Source organism: Apteryx mantelli, chromosome 5 (assembly GCF_036417845.1).
Source record: "Apteryx mantelli isolate bAptMan1 chromosome 5, bAptMan1.hap1, whole genome shotgun sequence".
Lineage (NCBI taxonomy): Eukaryota > Metazoa > Chordata > Aves > Apterygiformes > Apterygidae > Apteryx > Apteryx mantelli.
Genome location: NC_089982.1, coordinates 12,177,157 through 12,198,417, shown reverse-complemented (window position 1 = coordinate 12,198,417; position 21,261 = coordinate 12,177,157). Strand labels below are relative to the sequence as shown.

At 44.0% G+C, this 21,261-nt stretch overlaps 1 protein-coding gene across 1 annotated transcript in view; it reads right to left on the bottom strand.

Annotated features, from left to right (window-relative positions):
• The window catches only part of FRAS1 (Fraser extracellular matrix complex subunit 1), a 182,413-nt gene extending 165,566 nt beyond the window's left edge, over positions 1 to 16,847 (bottom strand). Inside the window, exons 1-2 of the mRNA XM_067297013.1 lie at positions 16,769 to 16,847; positions 12,524 to 12,555 (exon numbers count right to left, since the gene is read on the bottom strand). Of these exons, the coding sequence (XP_067153114.1) occupies positions 12,524 to 12,555; positions 16,769 to 16,847 (111 nt within the window). The remainder of the gene's footprint in view (positions 1 to 12,523; positions 12,556 to 16,768) is intronic.
• Between the last annotated feature and the right edge of the window lie 4,414 nt (positions 16,848 to 21,261).

Below are 21,261 nucleotides of genomic sequence, written 5' to 3'. Positions count from 1 at the left end.
CATGGATGCTGACAAGTGTGCAGAGGGTGCTAGCGGCACAGTGAGATGAAAACAGACAGACTTCCTCTTATGCCTCTAGCTGGAAGTTATATCCCTTTCCCCCTTTCAGCTTAAATGAGCTTAAATCTCCCCCTGCAGAATCCTTGTAGGGACAATGCACTTTCATATTTCTTTCTAATGCAAGATCTTTTTGTTTCTTTTCTAACCCAAAATCTGACTTTTTTTGCTACAACATTCTAGTCTCATTTTTTCTCTCCTAAAGCTACTGATACATAAGCGTATTCATAGCCTAAGCTCTACTTCTGTAAAATCTTATGTCTGGGGCTAATTAAAACTATATTGACATTCTTCTTAAGTTCAAAGACCTTAAAAAGTCATTTGATGAACATTAACCTTATGCCCCAGGAACACGACAGATTTTTCATTACACCATAAAAATTTTAAGATGCTTGTCTTCAGAACTTTGCCCCACTGGGTGATTTTTGCAGTTCAGAATTATTGTGCAGAAGAGATGGGAAATCAGTTTTTGAGTGAAAAGAAAGAAAAAAGAAAAGCAAGTGTTCATTATTTAAAACTAAAACCACATCATGCCATGTTTGCCCACAGAAAGACACAATGAAATCCCTACTGGAAAACCTGGCAGTGATTCCCAACTGCAATATGCTCTTGCCTCTTCTGCCTTTGGCACTCTCACTGCCAGGCACAGTTGAATGAAGTTCAGAAACAAAGGGGCCAAGTCTCATACTCATTTGTATCCACATAAACCTATCCCTACTGACCTTACCGAACAAACCTGCTTCTCACCTAAACCGTAGATGCACTCCACTATTCCATACAGAATAGTGTTGGCTTATAATTTTATTAATAAATCCACAGATCTGATGACTACCATTTTCTGCTCACAGGTTTATCATATAACTCACTGTGGAGATAGCTGCTTTATTTTCTCCCATTTTCATCACCAGTGGGGCATCACTTCCAACTCCACAGCAGGCACTTGCACTCCCCCACCAAAGAGCAAGAGACTTTTCAATGCAGAGCCCAAGTTAAGCGCGCGCTTTAATACGACAAGGGTTTGTTGCCAATTTCAGCCCCAGCAGAAACTGCATTTGAGGCAGGCCCTCAGGTGAGGAAAGCTATCACCTTTCTATATGTTTATATATGCTATGGTAGCATATAGACATATATGCTATCTTTATTTGCACTGACCACAGACCTCTCCATTTAATGTATTACGTGCATTTTCCATCGGCAAAAACTGATTTCTTCATTTCTTTTACCAATTAAGTAGACATCAAAGGGGAACTCCAAATTCCCAACTCTAAATGGGAAATTGAAACTGGAACTGATAGAGGTTTGGATGGGGTTTAGGAGAGGGAAGGAATTAGGAAACACAATCTAAATTAGTGGCTTAGCAAAGAAAAAAGGAATTTTTCATGCTGAGAATTTAAGGAGGAAAAGTAAATGACAAATTACAAGGGATTATCTCCCATACGGGGTTCTTCAAACGTATCCAGAAAGAGGAAAAGCACAATGATTTGTGAAATTTATAAATGCTAGGTAACTGTTAAATTGTTGTACTGCTGAATGAACCTATGGGAAGTCCAACATCTCCTGCCAAGGCTTTGGCATGTAGCTCCTGTAAATGTGATATTAAATGTTAATCATCTACTTAAGGCAGTGTTTGTGGATGAATAGCTATCCTGCATGAAGATCAGTGAAATGGAAAATATGCAACAGCACACCTCTTGAAAGGACCCTGATCTCCAAATAAGGCTGATCTGAGATCACCTCCCATGACACTGGGAGGATTAAAGCACGAGTCTTCCACTAGCCAAGACAGAGCAGGGAGAGGAAAGAGACCAAAAGCAGAACACCGTGACCAGCAGACATTAATAACTTCAAGGGGGAAAAAAAAGGGGGCAGAGAGTGATTGCAGACAGCCCACAGTTTCTGATTTAAGTTCAAAAACCTCAGAGTTGTTTTTTGATTTATTAATTTGTCCATGCTTCTTTTGTGCTACCTGGAGTAAAAAAGAGTCATTTCAAAACCCCTTTTCATCCCAAACACCGAGTGTGCTCGAGTACTTAGAAAGAGCACCCCTTCAGCTGAAGTCCCTGGCCAAAGGCTGTTCTTAAACATGCGTAGACAAGGGAGGAGGAGTGTGCAACGCCATAGTGGGGCCCTGGACTGCTAGAACAGAGGAAAAACAGAACGACAGCTTATGGAAACTGAGCATACCACAAAAAAAAAAGTTACACACCTACACACGTGCAAGAAGGGAAGAAAATGGAGGGGGAAGAAAAGTTTAATGTATTGGCAGCCTGCTGTGGAGCGATCCAGAGCTTGAAACATATCTCACAGGTAGGTACAGCAGATAAACAAGTTATCCCAGGGCAAACAAATATGGAAGCTCAGCTTGTCAGCTGCTCCAGGTTAAGTGTTAAGGCACCATGTTCAACATAGAGAAGTTTGCCCCATCAGTGTTTAGATGTTTTGCAGAAAGGGACATCACCACTGCTAGTGAGCAGTACCTGCAGAAAACAAGTTGGTATCACCATTCACAGTGGCTAGAAGCTGCCCAGCAGATGCAACTTGCTGCTCCTAGAGGCAAGGGCTCTGGGGCCTAAACTCCTGCCAAGCTCTGAGCATGGTGGGCATTGAGAGATGTTGTTTCACTGGACACAAGCAGCTGCCCCCAAAGACAGGACCAGCTCAGCACCCCACATCTCGACTGCTGCCCATTCTCACCCACTCTGCCCACACTCCCTCCCTTGCTCCCCTCTGTTAGCTCCATGGCTATCGATTACAGGACACACAGCATGCGTACGAGCAGCTACTACCAAACCTGGTTGTATTTTATGAATTAGTCATTCATTTGTGTGTATGATAAAAGGCCCTCCAGTTGTGACTTGTGACATTTTCTGGATTTTTCATTGAAATGAGCATATAGCCAATAAGGACACAGCAGCATTTACCACATCCTACATGCATTTGCCCTTGTGGCTGCCCTCAGATCACTTCTGATGTGGCAACTTCCCAGCAGCAGTCCTGAAACAGGAAAAACTAAAAATCAGTGGCTCAGCTATCAGCAAGCTTTGCAGCAGGTCCAGAGTCTTCCAGTTTAAAAAAATAATTCAGCACTGCTACAACTTTGGTAGGGGTGCAGTCCTTTAAACAGATCCTTCCCAACATTTAAGGGAAGAGACATTAGCTAACCGCAGCCCTCTCATCACAGAAGTTTGAAAGAAAAACCGTAGTCATGTAGGGCGAGCAGGGCTCCAAACAACTTCTTTCAAAAAAAAAAAAAAAAAAAAAGGGGGGGGGGGACGACACATAAAAAAGGCTCCTGATTTGCAAGTGAGGCCAAGAGTCTTCCATTTATTAAGTCAAACATGTTAGTTTGAGATGTAAAATTGTAATAGAGGCCAGTCCTGAGGTTTTTACTTTGTATTATTTGGTATTCAAAACACATTTGTTTCATTGTTGCCCCAAATCAGGAAATAGGGAAAGGCTGGAACATACAAAACTTCAACAGTAATATTAACATGGTGTTTCCCAGGAAAATTTTTTAAAACAGTTTTAATCCATAAAAGTGACATTTGAAGTCCTCTAGATGAGAAACAAGATAAAAGCACAATTACATGATACTAAAAGGTATGCCTTAATCAGTAAAGGGTTATTTCTTTACGGATCAAGAGACAAGATTACACTACATCTTCAGGAGACGAATCTTCAACTTACTAAGCTTCTTTCACCAGGTACCACCAAAAAAATAAACAGCCTATTCCCAGTCCTCCAAGTTATGCTGATATGTTTTAAGTAAGAAACAAAAGGAACACACATGCAGCATAAGTTTTTTTTTTTGAATAAAGCAAATCATGCAAATGGATTTTTCTTTTAATTTTTGATCTTCAGTTTTTCTCAGCTTTCTGAAAGCCTCAAATGAATGGTATTTCCTATGTGAAGTGTCTCATTAATAACCCCTAACTGCATACAAGTTATAGAAAGTGAGAGGCCTATCTTGTATCACCTGCACTTCCATTCATATCCATAAAAGTGGATATTAAGCCCTACACACTGTATGAAAGAATTATTCAGCATCATGCACTTGCTTTAAGCAGGTATAAATGACCCAACAGCACTGCAGAATGAGGCCCCTGCTACACTAAGATCCCCTTGTGTTCTTCCATCACTGCTCTTAGATCCAAAAGTTATCACAAAGTCCTAGGGAGAGTCAAGGCATCTAGTTACATTTGTTCAAAAGAACAAAAATCATATGTAGATATGAAAGCTGACTCATACTGCTATAAGAATACATTCATCCAGTAACAGCAGAAAAAGCCACCTGGATTTTGCAAACTTAATACAGGTAACTCATTTTCTCCCTAATACTCATATCAAAGTCAGAGAGCACAGAAGAGCAAATCAGGTGCGGACTGTGGAGCACTCAAAGAGGAACCCTTGTAGCAAGACATACTGTTCTGTATAACATCCATTTGAACACTGTACAGAAAGCTATTTGTGCTGCTATAGGAAGTTTTACAGTTACAAAATTTGATTTATACACACACGGTATACAAAGGAGTTTAGAGTTGTTTTCCCTGGAGGAGCTGAGGATGTACCCTGGCTAAGTGAGGTCATAAATCATGTGATTTATAAAATCCATTTTCACCATCATAAATTTAAGATTTTGCTTGCTAATTTTCAAATCATTGTCATCTCATTTTGCAATGTTAACTTGTTATCCTTTAAAAAAAAATCAAAGTTGGTTCTCCTGTTACCCTAATTTAATATTTTCCCTAATAACACTGTCCTGTGCCTGCTCACATTTACTATAGTCACTTAGTTTATTCAGCCTTGAAGCTATCCACAGTGGGAGGATTTACTTAAGTCTGAAAAAAACCCATGCATTTTCTAATTACTACATTTATCCTTTTACATATGACTCAGCACAAGTAACATAACATAGAAATGAAAATGTAGTTTAAAATGCATAAAACCAAACCTCCTTTTGAATTCAAACAACATTAAATGCATACATGTAGCTTCAAGATATCCAAGTTAAACAAAATTGTTTAATTTACAGAGACGCTGCTTTATGAAACAAGTTAATGTAGTTAGTGATATCAGATTTTTTCAAATTGTTTATTGTCATGAACGTCAAGTTTTAGAAGTAATATTTTCATCCTACCACTTTTTTTTTTTCTTCTCTCCTTCAGACCAACCAGAAGATGGGAGGAAAATGCCAAGGAACAGGTCCTTCCTCCAGAACAGTCAGCTAGCACTTTCTTCTCCACTCTGAATACACTAGCCCCTGAAATAAGCTGACTGAATAATGGAAACAGAATTCAGTTAGAAAGGTTTCTGGAGCTGAACAAGAAGCTACCTCCAGCATAAGATAACTTCATGCTTCCAGTTTTGTTTTTTCCATCTTTTGCTGATGTTCTCTATTTGCTCAGCTCCTTGAAAGTGTTACAGAAAGTTACTTAAGTTGCATGATGAATGCCTACATGAAATCAATGGTCTGATATAAATACAGCTGATGGAAGTCATATTTATACAACAGATCACATTTTTCAATCTGATGTTTATTTTTGTGAGCCCTACCACAAACTAATTGAAGAGCAGAATCACAGGGATGAAAAGCAGAACTACCTGAAAAGCTATAACAGTCAATTTATTTTTCCTTTTCTGTAAAGGGTGCTGCTCTTCTGACAGATTGTTAAAGCTAGGTCTCTTTTAAGATGTTCCAGTCAATTAAACACTTCAATTGCCTTGAAAGATTTTTCAGGCAGTTTCAAAAAGAAAAAAATATTTTATAGAAGTTTAAGTACAGTACCCTTTACTGTGAGTTAGATTAGGGCTTTTAATTCCCCCTATAGTCTTCCAACTCCAAGATGAAAAGTGCATTTCCTTTCAAAAAAAGCTGCTGGGTTTGTTCAGCACTTGATTTTGTTACAGGAGACCCTTATTTGTCTTGTTAAAGTTCTCAAGGAGTCTCCCAGTCTATAAACTCATTCTTACATGGGCTACCAGCAGCTGCTGCAGCAAACTAGACCCATGTTTTAACAGAGCCAAAACAAAATAGTTCACTGGAGATTGCTCAGCTGAACTTGTCCTTCCTAACTGGAATGTCCATCAGACACGTACTGTCATTTATCAAACCATATCTTCAATTTAAACCAACTCCCTCCTCATTTCACAGCCCCCTTCTCCTCTCCTCCTCCCAGGCCTGAAAATTATTCTTAGCACAAGGAAGCTGGCAAAACAAACTTCATCAATACCTCCCCCAAACATTCACCTTCACTATGGCATGAACACCTCCTCATCCCCACCTACGCTACCATCCAGGTTTAAAAAATAATGTATGTTGTCCTTTGCTAAACGAAGGAAGCAGCTATGCTGTCTGTGTGAAGCTGAAAACTCCCTCAGAGGTGAGGGAGGGGAAAACGCAAGCCTTCTCAGCACAGTTAAGAGTCAAACACATTAATGTTTTATCCTCTCAGAGAAAACACATGAACAGAAGTTGACCCTTAATATGAGGTACTAAGTCAGTCAAGCAAGATGTAGAGAGTTCTCCTCAGTGTTAAAGATTCAAGCAGTTTGGCTGTAGTTGCATAGACTGCACTTCAATGTTTGGTTTCTGCTCCAAGTGTTTTTCAAGTGACTCAAGAGTTCACATTTGCATCAGAAGCAAGCAAGACATCCAAGTACCATAAAGCAAAACTTTCAGCATCTAGCGTTCCTACACTAACCTAGGAACAGCTCACCTACATCTACTTGCAATGCTGAGGAAACCCCAGATAACATAAAACCCTGAAAGGCAACAAACCATTTCTAAACCTTGTTTAAGATGAAGAAGTTGCCACAGATGTATCAAGGGGGTGGAAGGGAGGGTGAGCAGTGTTTAGTGCCACAGACACTGCAGCACTGCCACTCCGGGCAAGACCCACCAGGTGAAGTTGCAAGCTTCAGCTCAATGCCTCCTTGCCATTCAGAAGGGCCATCTCACTCCCCCTTCCGGCAAGTAAATGGTTTGTAAGTGAATGCAACCAAAAGGCATGTTCCCTCTCTGGAACAGACTGTAGAGAGGATATCCTTATTTCGCAGGTTTGTCCTGCCGCTGGGTTTGTTCACTGAAGATTTTCACATGCAACTTCTCAAAGTCACATACAAACACTATCTCTGCAAAGTGACCCCCACAATGGGCATCCATGCTCTTCTCTGGGCACATACCAGTAGTGAAGAAACCCACAGCAAATTCTGCAGACGGACACATCTGTACTCTTCTATATTGGGGCCCTTCTCCATCTTGTAACCCTCAGCTGAATCCACAATCCAGTCAATGGCAGAGAGGGGTCTGGCAAAGGCAGCCCCAGCAACAACCAGAACACTGCTGTGTACAGCCGCATGGAGCCTAATTCTGTTTCCCCTCCATCACGCTGCAACATTTGTGAGCACACACATCCGCGGGCCAGGGCAGAGCCTCCCTTTGTACGCTAGCTTTTTGCAGCGGCATCAAGCTTACAAGGCTAGTGTAGGTAATCTGTTACAGACACAGCCATTCGGGTCTGTCTCTATCACTCCCAGACAACCCAGCCAAAGCAAAGTAATCACGTACTGTCTTTGCCCAGTGGTAAGCAGAAGAAGGCTAGGAAAAGAAATACGAATTCTGCTCCCATGCCACCTTAGTAGCCCAGTTTTGTCAAGCCACAGCATGAAGCCATCTTCATGTTCTTTTTCATTTAGCTGGTAGGTAACATTATCATCACACTCACTCACAGATATTGGGGCTGCTTCATGCTACCAGCACAGCTTCCTCCTGTTGGTGCTACTATCAAGTCATGAGCATCATTTCTGCAGCTGCTGCATCCGCAAGAAACAGTGTCTTCTGAAAGAATAATTGTTCATCTGTTCTTCTCTCCCTCTCCCACCCAGCTTCTTGTCCCTCACCTTGACTAAAGGCTTACAAAGAAAACTGCAATAAAATTCCAGGCAACATCAAAAAGCTCAGGTTCAAGATCAGCTACACTAGGAGGCTAAGTGGTGGTTTGCAGAGGGAACCTTGGCTCTAGTAAAGGCGGCTTCCTTCACATTACCGAACAGGTAAAGAAACATAACTGCAAGGGACTCAGCTTGTCACAGGAGCATCATTTCTGTCCCATTCCATAAACTATTCAGCCTCTGCTTGGAAAAAGCAAGTCTGTTTTGCAAGGACTGACAAAAAAAAACACGCAGCAGAAGCATATCCATCAGCTCAACACCCCCCCAAAGGGTTTCCTGTTACAAGGGTGACCCAGAAGCCCCCCGCAAGGCCAGCTACAAGTGCCAGCAGAACTACCTTGTACCATTATCCTTCCAAGCACACCACTGATGCTATACCATATGCACCAGCACCTGTATATGGAGGAAGTGCGAAGAGGCTACCAGTGAACATAATCTCTGTTAAGACTGGTGGGAGCTAAGTAGCAAGACACAGACACAAGTTACAGGTATAATAGGCTTTTAGTTTTCTCCTGATCTGGAAATAAAAAGAAAGGAGAGAAAAATGTGTTCATCAAGAGGACACTGTAGCAGACATGATATTTCAACCCACACCTCTAGAAGCCCAAACCAGTGATTCAATAAGAACCTTCTCCTCAGCTCCAGCAGACAATTTTACCAGGATCAAAGCCATCAGGCAACAGTTCCCAAACTTCATTTGTCAGGTGGCTGCAACAATGGTTTACAAGCACCAAGATTAATGTAACAGACTGATGCACACATATTTTTTTCCTCCCTCTGCATCTTCAGATTTTGTGTTTGTCGATTACAACATTCATCTTGAGGCCAGGGAAACTGCAAATGGTTTACAAATTAACATAGCACTAAGTGGGTTCACTGCCACTAGGCAGATAAGAAACAGGCACATGCATCACATTTCCTCATTTATTGGTTACCTTACATTCCTGAAAGTTTCCTGTTACAAGTGCTCAGACAGAAATCTTGATGCATCTAGATGACTTGTTCTCCACAGTACACCCTGGGATCTTAAGTCCCCTGGGCCTCCTGGCTACACCAGCTTCACCAAGGCTGATCACAGATCCCTTCCAACCTGTTCAGCTCTGCTCACTCCCTCCACTGCAAGAGACAAGTGATGTTAAGACCTAAGCTGCCTGGAGAAAGCTGGGCAGGAGTTTACGCTTGCACTCCTGCAGTGGGCTGAAGTCTGTAGCACCTCATAGATGTTATTGGCGTTCTACATCACAAGGAGCTGGGCACAAGGCTCCAAGCAAACAGAGCAGATGGCAAGACTGGGGCCAACAGAATAAGGGAACAAAACACAGAGGACAAGAGCCCAGCAACATCCTGATGACACCACTCAGCTCTCCCTCACTCTTTGCCTTTAGAGAAAATGTCTCCTCTCTCTCGTTACCACCAGATATGTGTAAGTTATTGCTATAGTCATCTGAGCTCAGTGACCACTAACACCACATCCATTCTGCTGTTGAATAACACACCTCCTTTATCTTGCAGTGAACAGAGGTTCTGGAGGAATGCAGAAGAACAGACCGCTGCTCTTCAGCTTCTAAAGTTTCCATTCTGCATTGATGTTGCCAAGCTCTTTTCTTTGTGAGCATGCACCTGGACACCGCCACAGGCAGGGAGGATGATGAGAACAAAAACAAATGCCAGCACAAAAGCTGACACACTTGTTCTCTTCCTAGTTCTTCTGCACTGTAACCCTATGGGAACGTCACTATCTAACAGGAAGGTGTTATTTCTTTTTCCACAGAAGTGTTTTTTTGTTTGTTTGTTTTTTTAAGTCAAAGCTACACCAAAATAATCCCTTGCAAAAGCTGTTAATCATTCCTGACACTTCAAAGTCCCAGTCCAAAGACACCTAAGTGAAGGCCTACGACTACTCCTGCTGATCTCAAAGGTGCTGTTTTGCATTGTAGCACCCTGCTCTGAGGGGGCACAGTGCACTGCAGCTCCACAGGGAGGCAATTCAGCAGCACAAATGGCTGAAACCCCTGCCTGCAACTTAGAGTAATGAAGTACACTGAACACTTATACTTTAATTAATCTCCCTTTACACCAGAAATAAAAGGTCACAGACAATGCCCAAATGAGTGGCATGACAACAGCTCTCTGTAGCCAGGCCCTGCCAACTACTTACTTGCTCTTGGTAAATGTTGCCCGCTCCCCTAAAAACAACAGAAATCAGTACTGGTTCACACACCACAAGTTTGGTCCCTAAATACCACTCCTATGATCAACTCCATCTCAGCTTCACACCATTTTCCAGTTCTTCACAACTAACTCCACATTAGTCACTCTGAACACTATTTCTTTCCACCTCAACTGCCATCTTCTCCCAAAGAACCAAGACCAACATGGGGACAGGACTGCTGTTCTTGTCATCTTTCCCTTCAGAACTGACCTTTGATACAGTGGCCTTCTGCAAAGGTAATGTGAGTTCTTAAGCCCTATCACAGCCAAGCACTGCCAAGCCACTAGCGTTAAAGGGCTTTAACTTGCTCATGTACCACCTCTGTGTGGTTTCTACCATGCTTAACCAAGTCAACTCCAGTACCACTGTAGGGACCACAGGCAAAGGATGAAATACTGCAAAGGCTCTTTTCCATCTGTAACTTCCATGTTTCTCTGCGCACTTTTTTTTAAAGGGAAAACAGTCACTCAAAAAAAAAAAAAAAATTAGTGAAGCAGCATTACAGCAGATGTACCTAGCCCAAAGGTTTAGTGCACTGCATGTGAGGTTTCCTTCCCTCCATCCAAGTCAGAAAGGATGGGAATTTAGTATCTGTCCTGAGATTGCTAGCCCAAGCTGCAGAGTCCATCCTTTGATCTATATTCAACTCCAAAGAGTAATCAAGACCAAGGCTGGTACATTAGTGCATATGAAACTGAAAGAAATACTGAAATACTCACAGAAAAAGCAATGGAAGTCCCATTCCCACTGCAAATATCACTGAGATAAGCAAGCAGGCACATCTTCAGGCATTATAATTAACAAGAGATAGGATAGGAGCTTGTTCTAAGAATGACAAGCTTGAATTGTTCAAACCAACCCCACTGAAAGTGCAACTATATACCTGCATTAATATTGCATTTGCTCTCATTCTACAGCAGGTAAATTCTTTTGTACAGTTGATAACTAGTACAGTTACAGAAGTGGTTTCTTAATAAGAACTTAACAATTGTACTGATTATGGAGATAAAGAGGAAGTCAAGGATACTGGGAGCCAATTCTTTGAACAGGATACATCTAATCCAGAATAATCTCATGGTCTTTAAATACAGATGCTGCTGCAAGGTATCATTTAGACCTGCACTAGCAGCATGGAAACAAGAAAAAAGAACAGAAACCCAGGAAACTGCAGAAGGCAAAAAATATTAGCAGATATGACATGTCAATAGCAAGTAGTACTCCTCACTTGATAACCCTCCAGCAGTGTTATTGCCCTTACTGAGCTGCAATGCTCAGAAGAGAACTACCTACATTACAATTTATTACAGTTGTTCAAGTGAAGACAAAACTTTTCAATTCCTTTAATATTGTGATGCTTCACAGTGCATTATTAATGGAAATAAACACGTTCAGTCTTGGTCCACCTTCCTCCCACACCACCCTCCAAAGACATTCTCCTCCAGCTATCCTCTCCATTCCCTCTTTCAGGCAGAAAAACTTTTAAGACCTAATGTCCAGGTTGGAACTCCAAGGGAAACAAATCACAGAATCTGTCAGACAGAGGCTGCAGGCTGCTTCGCAGCCTATGGTAATGAATCAGAGAAAACCTGCTCTGGAATAGGAGGCAGGTACAAAAGCACTCCAGAAAAGCAGGTTGCTCAGCCATTTCCTTTTACCCCAGAGTACTTCACCAAGGCAGACAAGTGTTACAGAGCAAAACAGAGCATACGTAAGAGGCAGGTTTTTACAATTTAAAAAAATGATTCACAGAATACAGGCATGGAAACAGGAAGAGTATGCAAGAAGTTACATTGGGTTTAAAAAGAGAGTCAAGGCACAGTGGTTTTGCCATAATCAGCTGAAAGTGTTAAATTCTTGCCATCAATACCTTACCTTATTAATTAAGGGCAAAACTGCAGAACATACCCCAGCATTACTAAGATTTTACAAAACACTACCTACTCAGCCAAGGACTGCACACTCATGATTCACATGGCTTCCAGGAACCTTAAAATCCCACATGCCTTTTTGGACACTGGACAAAGGAACCCCACTTCGAAGCAGGCACAGTTGTACCAAGCAGGACAGTGGTTGAGTGAAAGGCCCAGGGAGAATTGCTGACCTCCCTGAAGGCAATGGAAGTATGCTGCTGCTGTTTCCTGGTGGGCTGAAGGCTTGCAGCAACATCCCCTGCTCCAAGTTTACATGCCCTGGTGGCTGAGGTGACAAAACTAGGAGCCTAGCTCTCAAGTTCAAGCTTGAAAGTTCAGGAGCACCTTCTTGGTCAAACACTTTCCCCAACACATCATCTTCAAGCTGACCTACCTCAAACAACAAGCCTTGGTAGACACAGGCACCTGTGGGACAAAACAGAAAACAAGTTAGTAGCAATACACCTGCCAGCAACAAAACAAATGCATTTTTAGTGCAACAGGATGGTATTTGGCACCCTTCAGACTGCACTGTCAGGGACTCTGGCTGAAATGGACACAAGCGCTTGCAGAGTGGCATAAAGGCAGCAGAAAGGTATGTTCTGAAGAGGTGAAATATCATAACCCACAATCACCTTATGTGCTCTTTAAACAACAGCCTCTCAGGTGGGTGATGTGTTCAGACATTTGGTGCCACCTGCATATAGGGAATATGTTCTCCTCTTGCACTGCCACAAAGGCTACCTCTTGATAAGATAGCAATCTGCACAACATACATGTAAGACATAGCTTACAATTGCATTTCAACTTTGATTCACGGAGCAAGCTCTCACTGAAATAAAGGGAAGCCACAGCTACTCAAGGGCAAAATACGACCCTTAAAAACAGGCAAGATTACACAGCATTTCAACTGCCTGATAGAGAGCAGTCTCTTCTCCAGCCTCCTATAAATCCTTTACCATTACCATGAGAAATAAATAAGTGCATGAATGCACACACAAAAGAGTAATCACTATGAGAAGAGCTGGCATGCATTCCTGCTCCTAAATCACACTACATGCAACAGGTCACATTTCACCAGCTGACAGGCTCACAGGACTCCCCCATCTGACATCCAAACCTAATCATTGACACTGCCAGCTGAGGGAAAGGTTCTCCAAGCGAGATGTACATCCATTCAAGCATAATTTATATATTCTACTTCAATAAATCAAATAAAAGGCTGGAAATAAAACATGAATAAGTTCAATGATGGGTTTTTTCATGGATTTTCTGGGAAACAGCTCTTCTCCAAGAACTACATATATCTGTCTACTGAAAATGTGACAAGAATGTGAAATCAAAAGCAACCCAAGAAACTCAAAGATGAAGAGTAAAGAACACAGGAAAAGTCACCTCATGGGACCACCCAGAGAACTAAGAGTCTCCTTGTTGAGAAAAGTGCTGTTTCACATAAAAGCAGATTAGACAAATTTGTACAGAAAGCCTTGCACCTACACTGCTCTGAACCAAGAGCTCCTCCTTCAAGCTCATCTTTAGTTCAGCTACAAGCAGCTGCAGAGGCACCATCAGGAATTACTTTCCCTTGCTAAGATAGGCTATAACATCCCAGGCAAGTTTCCTTCAAACTCAGCAGGTACCTTTCCTCTCGCATTGACAGGAAACTAGTTAAGTCCTGCTCATGCAGTCTGAGTACAGGGGAGGGCTAAAAGCCCAAACACTGGGTTTCATTCCTACTTCCGAACAGTTCCCTTCATACCACCCCCAAAGGGTCTGAACCATAAAGTTAACACTTCATACTTGGCAAGGGAGCTTTACATTTTAATGGTAGTGCAAAGGGATTTGAATGCAACTGAGTCAGACTCAGTAATTGCCCATTCATTTATTTCCTTGATTTTCAAGACAATTACTGTTGTCTGGGCAGGAATTTTACTGTACGTTTTCCTGATTTCAAGTTACTGCACTTATTTTCTCATACACGCCACCTCTCTCTCCCCCCCATCTCCCACACCCTTCTTTTGGGAAGATATGATAGCTTCAAGGGTCATCATCGAGTTGCACCTCATAATTCAGTGCAAAACATTATATATCCCATAGTGTTGTGAGGAACATCAGAAAACAGCACTTAACATCAATACATTAAGAAAAGTAAACAGCTCAACTGTTCTGCTCCTCAAAACAGCTCACTGTCCTTGCTTTTCTTCCAACCTTAACACCTATAGTCCCTTAAAAGTACCAAAACAATGATTCGATACCTTAAAGTGAATTACTGTATCTAAACTCTCACTTAGTATTTAGAGACCTCAAAAAAATAAGGGAAAAATTAACAAGAAAAATTAACATTTCCTCCCTTTACTTCAAGAGGCTATAATTAAATCTAGGGCTCCTTTGCGCTAGGCATTGTAACACATTGCAAGAAACAACTCATAATGATCACAGTGTCATGTGCCAACAAGCTCCTCACCTCCATGGTGCAGCACAGAGCAGGGACCAGGGCAGCAGGGCAAGAGCAGCCACCGCAGATGGCCTAGGCAGCAGCAGGGGTGAGAGGCCTCCAAATCTTTCTCAGCTCTACAACCTGCTCCCACCACCACACTCTGTAGGGACAGGCTCACCCCAAGCTCTGTGCAACTACAAGGCAAGCAGAAAGTCTCATTCTTCCTCTCTTCTTTAAAGCAAAGACATAGTTCGCTCTCTCACAACTTAAGAGGGATACTAGGATATAACCCTGCTCTGTATGACTCTAAATCCTCAGTTTCAAACACATTTTAGCTTCCCCTCCACCCTCATCATTCCTAGTGCTGAACCATCCCACACAAAGGCTTTGTTCTGAGTGAGCCCCAAGACATCATGCAACACACATGACACAAACCTTGCTTCCCATTCTAGTTAGCAGGCATTGCATGCAATTCCAAGGCACTTGTGTGATGAGCCATCACTTGCAAAGCCCACCTGAACGGGGTTTCCTCAAAAGAAAATATTCCCTTCCACATATTGAATAAGCTTGGGAAGAAATCCTCAAACCTTCTGCCTTATTTTTGTGCTGTCCATCCTGGATGCAGGAGCTTGGTGGGGTGCTTTTCCAGATTTTGGGTTAGTTTCTTTTAAAGATGACAAGTCTCTTGTAAGCAACTGCCCCACAAGTAAATCTCCTAAATTCACATCTGACAATGCCTCAACTCCCACATGGCTATTCCTAACTAATAACTACTTTTGTTCATTGAAGCATAGCAAGAGGGACACACAGAGTTATGGCAGAGGCAGTATTTGGGGAACTTGTCACATAGGGTACTAACCACCGACCATTATATTGTCAAAACGAAACTTCAGCAAAGCCCTTAAGAGCACAAGTCCAGCCACAAGCCTACTCCCTAACTCAGACATTTCATAGCCTTACCCCATGGCCTCTGACAGTCAATGCAAGATGATATAAAACTCAGCACCTTTTACAAGTCTGTCCAGAAGATTTTTTTTTAATAACAAAAAGTTTATGCTCTACAGCTTAGCTATATGATGTTTTAACTCTCAGCTCTCTCTCTCTTTTTTTTTTTTAATACAAGTGCAAGGTGATAACTGCTACCTACCCTGCACTTTGCAAAACTGCTGCTATCCCCACCAGGGCTGCTTCAGCAGGCAGAGTACAAGCTTGTACTGCATTTTTCATTTAGAGATCTCACAGGCAAGCAGCCTTACACTTATGACGGCCAGCACAAGGTGGGGAAATGAACACTGGCATTAAAGGGTAAAGAGTAGCACAGCTGCATCATCAAATAGCACAGGATGGGAAAGGGCATAGGACAAAGGCCAGGGCAGCAAGGGAGATGGGCTGAGCTCAGTCAGCAGCAGAACTCATCACAGCTCATTTCAAGTGCAGGCACCAGAAGTTCAGCATTTCATGAAATTAAACCATCCAAGGCAAGAAACCTCTTTTGAAAACGCCACCCTCAGCTTCCCAGGGGACTGACCACTGTGCCAAACTTCCCCCTCACCCCTTCCATTTCAGAAAGGGGGTCCCATGTGCTAGGCAAAGCCCATCACTCAACATTTCCATAATCCCAGCTCCCCGACCTTCAGCTGTCCTCGCTCCCCTCTCCCCAAAGGCTCCGTCCATCCACACTGCAGCCACACCAGCGTGCCAAAAACAGGACGCGCTCCTTAAAATCGCCTCAAAAGTCCCGGTGCCCCGTCCCGGGCGTTGAACGCCACCTCGCCCTCCAGCACCTGCAGGTGCCCAAACACCGCGGCACCGGGCAGGAGACAACCCGGCGGCAGGCCCCCCTGCCCCCTCGCAGCTCCGGGGCCCTGGGCCTCGGCTGGCCAGGGACGGCCCGGCCCGGCCACTTCCAGTCAGCAACGGCTCCGTCCCTCACCGCAGCGCGCGCCGCGGGCTTCGCGAGCCCGCTCCCCGCCAACGGTCACCAACGGTCGCCGCGCGACCCCGCCGCGCGACGCGCCCGCCTGTGGCCAAACCGCCAAAATGGCGGGGGGGGGGCGGCAGACGCGCCCCCCCCCCCACATACACACACCCCCCTCCGAGTCGGGGCCGAAACCCCGGGGGAAGCGGCGGGGCGGCTGCTCCTCCGCGCCGCGGCGGCACCGAGCGGCGGCGGGACGGAGCCCGGCGCGGCGCGGGACTCACCTGCGGCTGGCGGCGGCGCGGCAGCCAGCACCGCGCAGAGGAGGCACAGCGGCACCCAGGCGGCGGCCGGGGCGCCCATGGCCCCGCGGCGAGGCGCAGGGGCCGAAACGCGGCGGCGGGCGGGCAGGTGCCGCCGGCCCCTTCCGCCGCCAAACTTTCCCCTCCGCCGCCGCTCGGGCGGACAAAGCGGCGGCGGCGGCTGCTCCCCTCCGCTCCGCTCGGCGCCGCGCCCGGCGCAGCTAAGCGCCGTCCCCCGCCGCCCGCCCGCCCGCCCACCGAGCCCAGCCCGCCCCCGCAGCACACCCCCGGGTGCCTCCCCGGCGCCGCGGGCGGGCACCGGCCCCGGCCGGGGCTCCGAGCGGGCCCCCCCCCCGCCTTGCTCCCCCCCCTGCAGACCCCAGCGGGCTCCACCGCAGTGCGTTTGGGGGCCTAAATCCCGCGGAAAACCCTCTTGCAGGCACACAGCTGCTTACCCGGGTAGCCATCCACTTGGGAACAACTCGCACAGTCCAAGCGAAGCACCAGCATTCCCAGCATCCCATCTCGCACCTATGAGGTGCGCCACTAAACACCCATGCCCCTCAGCACAGCAGGAGCAGAGCTGGGCCTCTCCTCCTCCGGCCTGCCACAATGTTGTTCAGTTGTGGAGAGAGGTCCATCTGCAATCCCTGCCATCCGCATCAAAAACACCAATTCAAGTTGTTGTAGTTTAAGGTTGGCCAAGCAAACATGTTTGTGTTAATGGACAAAACACAGAAATTGCCCCAGAGGGCACTGCACAGCCCAAGAGCCTTTTGGTGGCTTGACTCTGGTCATGCAGCCAACGAAATCCATGGGCTGCAATTAAAAAAGCCATCATCGCTGAAGCTTTGAAGCTTTGCTTCATTTTGAAGCTCTTAAGTTCTGTTCAGATCCCACTTTTGCTTGGGGGATATAACTGAAAGGGTCATGGGTCTTCCTAGTAAACAGAGCTTCTGTTGCATAGGTACACAATCAAGGAATTTTAACATTGCCAAGTCAACAATTCCATATACTTTGCTATTCACCTATAAATTGCTTCTAAAAAGGAATGATCAAAGAACCTTACAAGCCAACCCTGAGAACTCAGCCTATACAGGTGCCTTGGTAGTTTGAGTTCAGCTCCTCCTGGTGCAATAGTATTCCTGGTTTAGACACGCTTCTCCCTCCCCTCCTTCTCAGCACATATCCCACTTTCCCATCTCCTGTCCTCTCAAAAACTCCTAATAACTTGGAGTCTCCAGCATTTGCACACTCAACTGGAGACACTGGAGCTGACTTTTGCAAGTACCTCAGCAATATGAAAACTGTGTCTCTAAACCACATGAAAGCCAGGATAGAGAAAACCAGCACAAGTCTCAAGATCTTGGCCATTTAAATGTTATTTATAGAGTGAAATAAGTGAACTGGAAAAGTCATCATAGTTGCACTAGTCTGTGAATGAAGTTCTCTTTTCAGTTAAATTCAGCAAACATACTATGCAGACAAACCCCATCTACCATCTAGCAGAGTCAGCTCATCATTCATACAATGCTGGACTGGTGAAGTCTTTTCCTCCTGCTTGCTTTTAACAAAACCAGTCTGATTAAATATAACTATGCCAGCAAACCTAATAGCAATTCCTCATGGTAATTTCATCTATTCAATTGCGATCCCTTTCTACATACTCAAACCCAGAGTGGGAGGCCAAGTTTTTCCAGCATTGTAAGTGCCATTAATTGTTGTACTATAATTCGTACAACAAACATGAGAAATAGTGTACAGCATGGCATTGATCCAAGATTTGAGCAGCAATCCGCATGAGCTTCTCACTGCTTTACCAAGTTACTACTCATTAGCTGAGAGCAGAAGGTACTCCTTATAGAGATAGGAGCAGAGATATAACTTGCAGTGCACACTTAATTTCTAACCAAACAAATATTTTACGTTAATTTAAGATACACTAGAAACAGTTAAGGGAATGAATATGGGCTCTAATCTCCTCTTAGTCACTCAGGTGAAAGTCAGGGCAACTCTACCGAACTCTGAAGAGCACTAGCAGGATGGAGCAGGCATAAAGAATAAGAAGTCAGGCATGCAGTATTCATTAATAAATGTGTAGAGCTGAAGAGATACCTGCTGCATACCAACACTTTTATACCAGGTGCACATTCAACAGCACAGCAACAGAGGAAAGTTTCTGGTTGTTTGCTGCCTTCATTTTCTGTTAACCAATGGTATAAACACTGCTAGTGTTTTCTTGCCGTATAATCATCTTGCCCAAATGCACATCTGCTTTTCAGTTACTGCTGCAGATGAGTCTGGCTCTTAGCTTTGGAATATAGAGATGTGCAGAAACACTGACATTTCTCTTGCTCTGCCTGAAAAAGATAGACAAGCCCCAAGGCACAGTGTGATCTAGTAATATGTAAAGCAATTTTTATTAGGACCACTCTGTATATCAGCTAAAAACAGGAATTTACCACCTGCTCATTCTCTCCATGAGATTTAGATTCAAACCAGTGGATTAACATGAAAAAAATGGGTCCTTCCTTACTACGTAACATAGAAATGGACAGATTAAAATGAAGTTACCAAGCAATGGCAGCCCCATTTGGAAAGTCAGTTAGCCTGATATTTTTAGTTTCTGTGGTCATTTCCATGCTAGTCTGCTTTGTTCTCCCTGCACTATTTTCCCTTGGGGTAGGGGATACCTGCAGAGAAAGATTTACCTGCTCTTTCTTGGTCTACTTCATGTTTTCATCCACTTTTGTTCTACCATTCTGTCTTCTACTGTTGCTTTTCCTTTTTCAGCTGCAGCTTCTCACCTTGCTTTCTGCTGTCCTGAGCTTGGTTCACCTTCCCCCTTCCCTTCCTCTCCATCTCACAAGTGCTGACCTGCTCATCACTCCCACACCACTACCTGTTTTTTGTCATCTTTGCATCTTTCATCCAACAGATCCTGCAGCACATTTTGCAAATGCTGCTGCTTAAACAGCTGTAGAGCAGCAATATTCTGCTTTCTGAGAGTAGAGAGCAAGCACACTGCCAGCATCAAGCTGCTTTAGAAAGGACACTGTCTCCATGCTCAAACTGCCATAACAGAAGAAACTGGGCTGAGGAAGAGGTCAGACCTGCATGCTTTGATGCCATCTGTCTGAATATACTTTCTCACACTCCATGTGTTGTTTACAGTCACATCTACCCATCCAGGATGGTCTCAGTAGTGTCTGTCACTAGGAGTCATCCGCTCTAACACCCTATTCCAGCTCTTGCCTCTGCCCATGAGCTCCAGTTCTCCTGTTGTGGTACCTTCGCTAAATGTCCTCTTCTGGGTCCTACTACACAATCCCTAAATCTCTTTAGAAGTCAAAGGGATATAAGGAGGAAGCTCAGGAGCAAAAGACCAACCAAGACAGCTCCTTAACTTGAGTGTGACAAGTCAGCAGGCAAGACAAGCTGCAGGCCCAAGCTGAGCAGAAGGAATACGGTCTTTGGGGAAACCTATTTCTATATTAAGCTATTCCAGAGCACAGTCAAAATCCTGATGCAATGCAGGAAGATAGCAGAAACTTGAGCCAATTCCTTCCCGTCTCAGCAATAGGTCTGCACAGAGAAGCAAAGAGGTTTTGTTAGAGTCCACACCATTCTGCTCTCGCAAAACCTGAAAGAGTGGATTAACCATCACATGGAGATAAGAGTTACTTCACCATTCAACTATCAAGGCACAGACTCTTACACCTTTAAACTAGTTTGAGACTATCATGAAAATAACTTTAATATTAATGCAAGTCTGCCCCAAAGCAGCTGTTGAAGTCAGCAACAGAAGAAATCAACATCCATAATTTAGATTTTAGAAATGTATCCATTCCAGGACCTGAATCAAGAGCCTTTCCCCCTAGAAAAGAAAATACACATTTAAAAAAACACTTCTGAAATTTTGCACCAAAGCTTCCATGGTATTTCAAAACTAAGTTTCATAAAGTCTTAAGTTCTTTTCAACCCTTAATTCAGAGCAAGAGCATATTTTGGTTTCAAGTCTACTTGAGCTTTTAACAACAACCCAAGTTTCAGAGTAAGTTTCAGACTACCTAGAGAGCCATGAGATTGTAACAGGACTGGAAGCTTGCCTTGCAAGATGCAATCTTCCAATGACCTGTCACCTGCAGTGTTGCTATGACTTTATCCCCATATTGGTGACATTCAAGAAACTGACACCAAATCAAGAACTTACGGTAGCTGTTGCACAAAGTTTTTCCCCACTCAGAGCTCACAGTTAAGATCCTTCACATATTCAAAGCATTGTACAAATCTGCAGTCCTTCATGGAAGTCCAGCTAGAACCTGTCCACTTTTCAAGGGTTAAATACTTAAAACATAGCCACACATCTCAGCACCAGAAGGACAAAAAATTACTGAGCTTGTAGAAATAAGTTGGGTTTTTGTTTTGTTTTTTAAATATCTTTTTAATCAGATATCTTGGTTGAGGTCAATTTT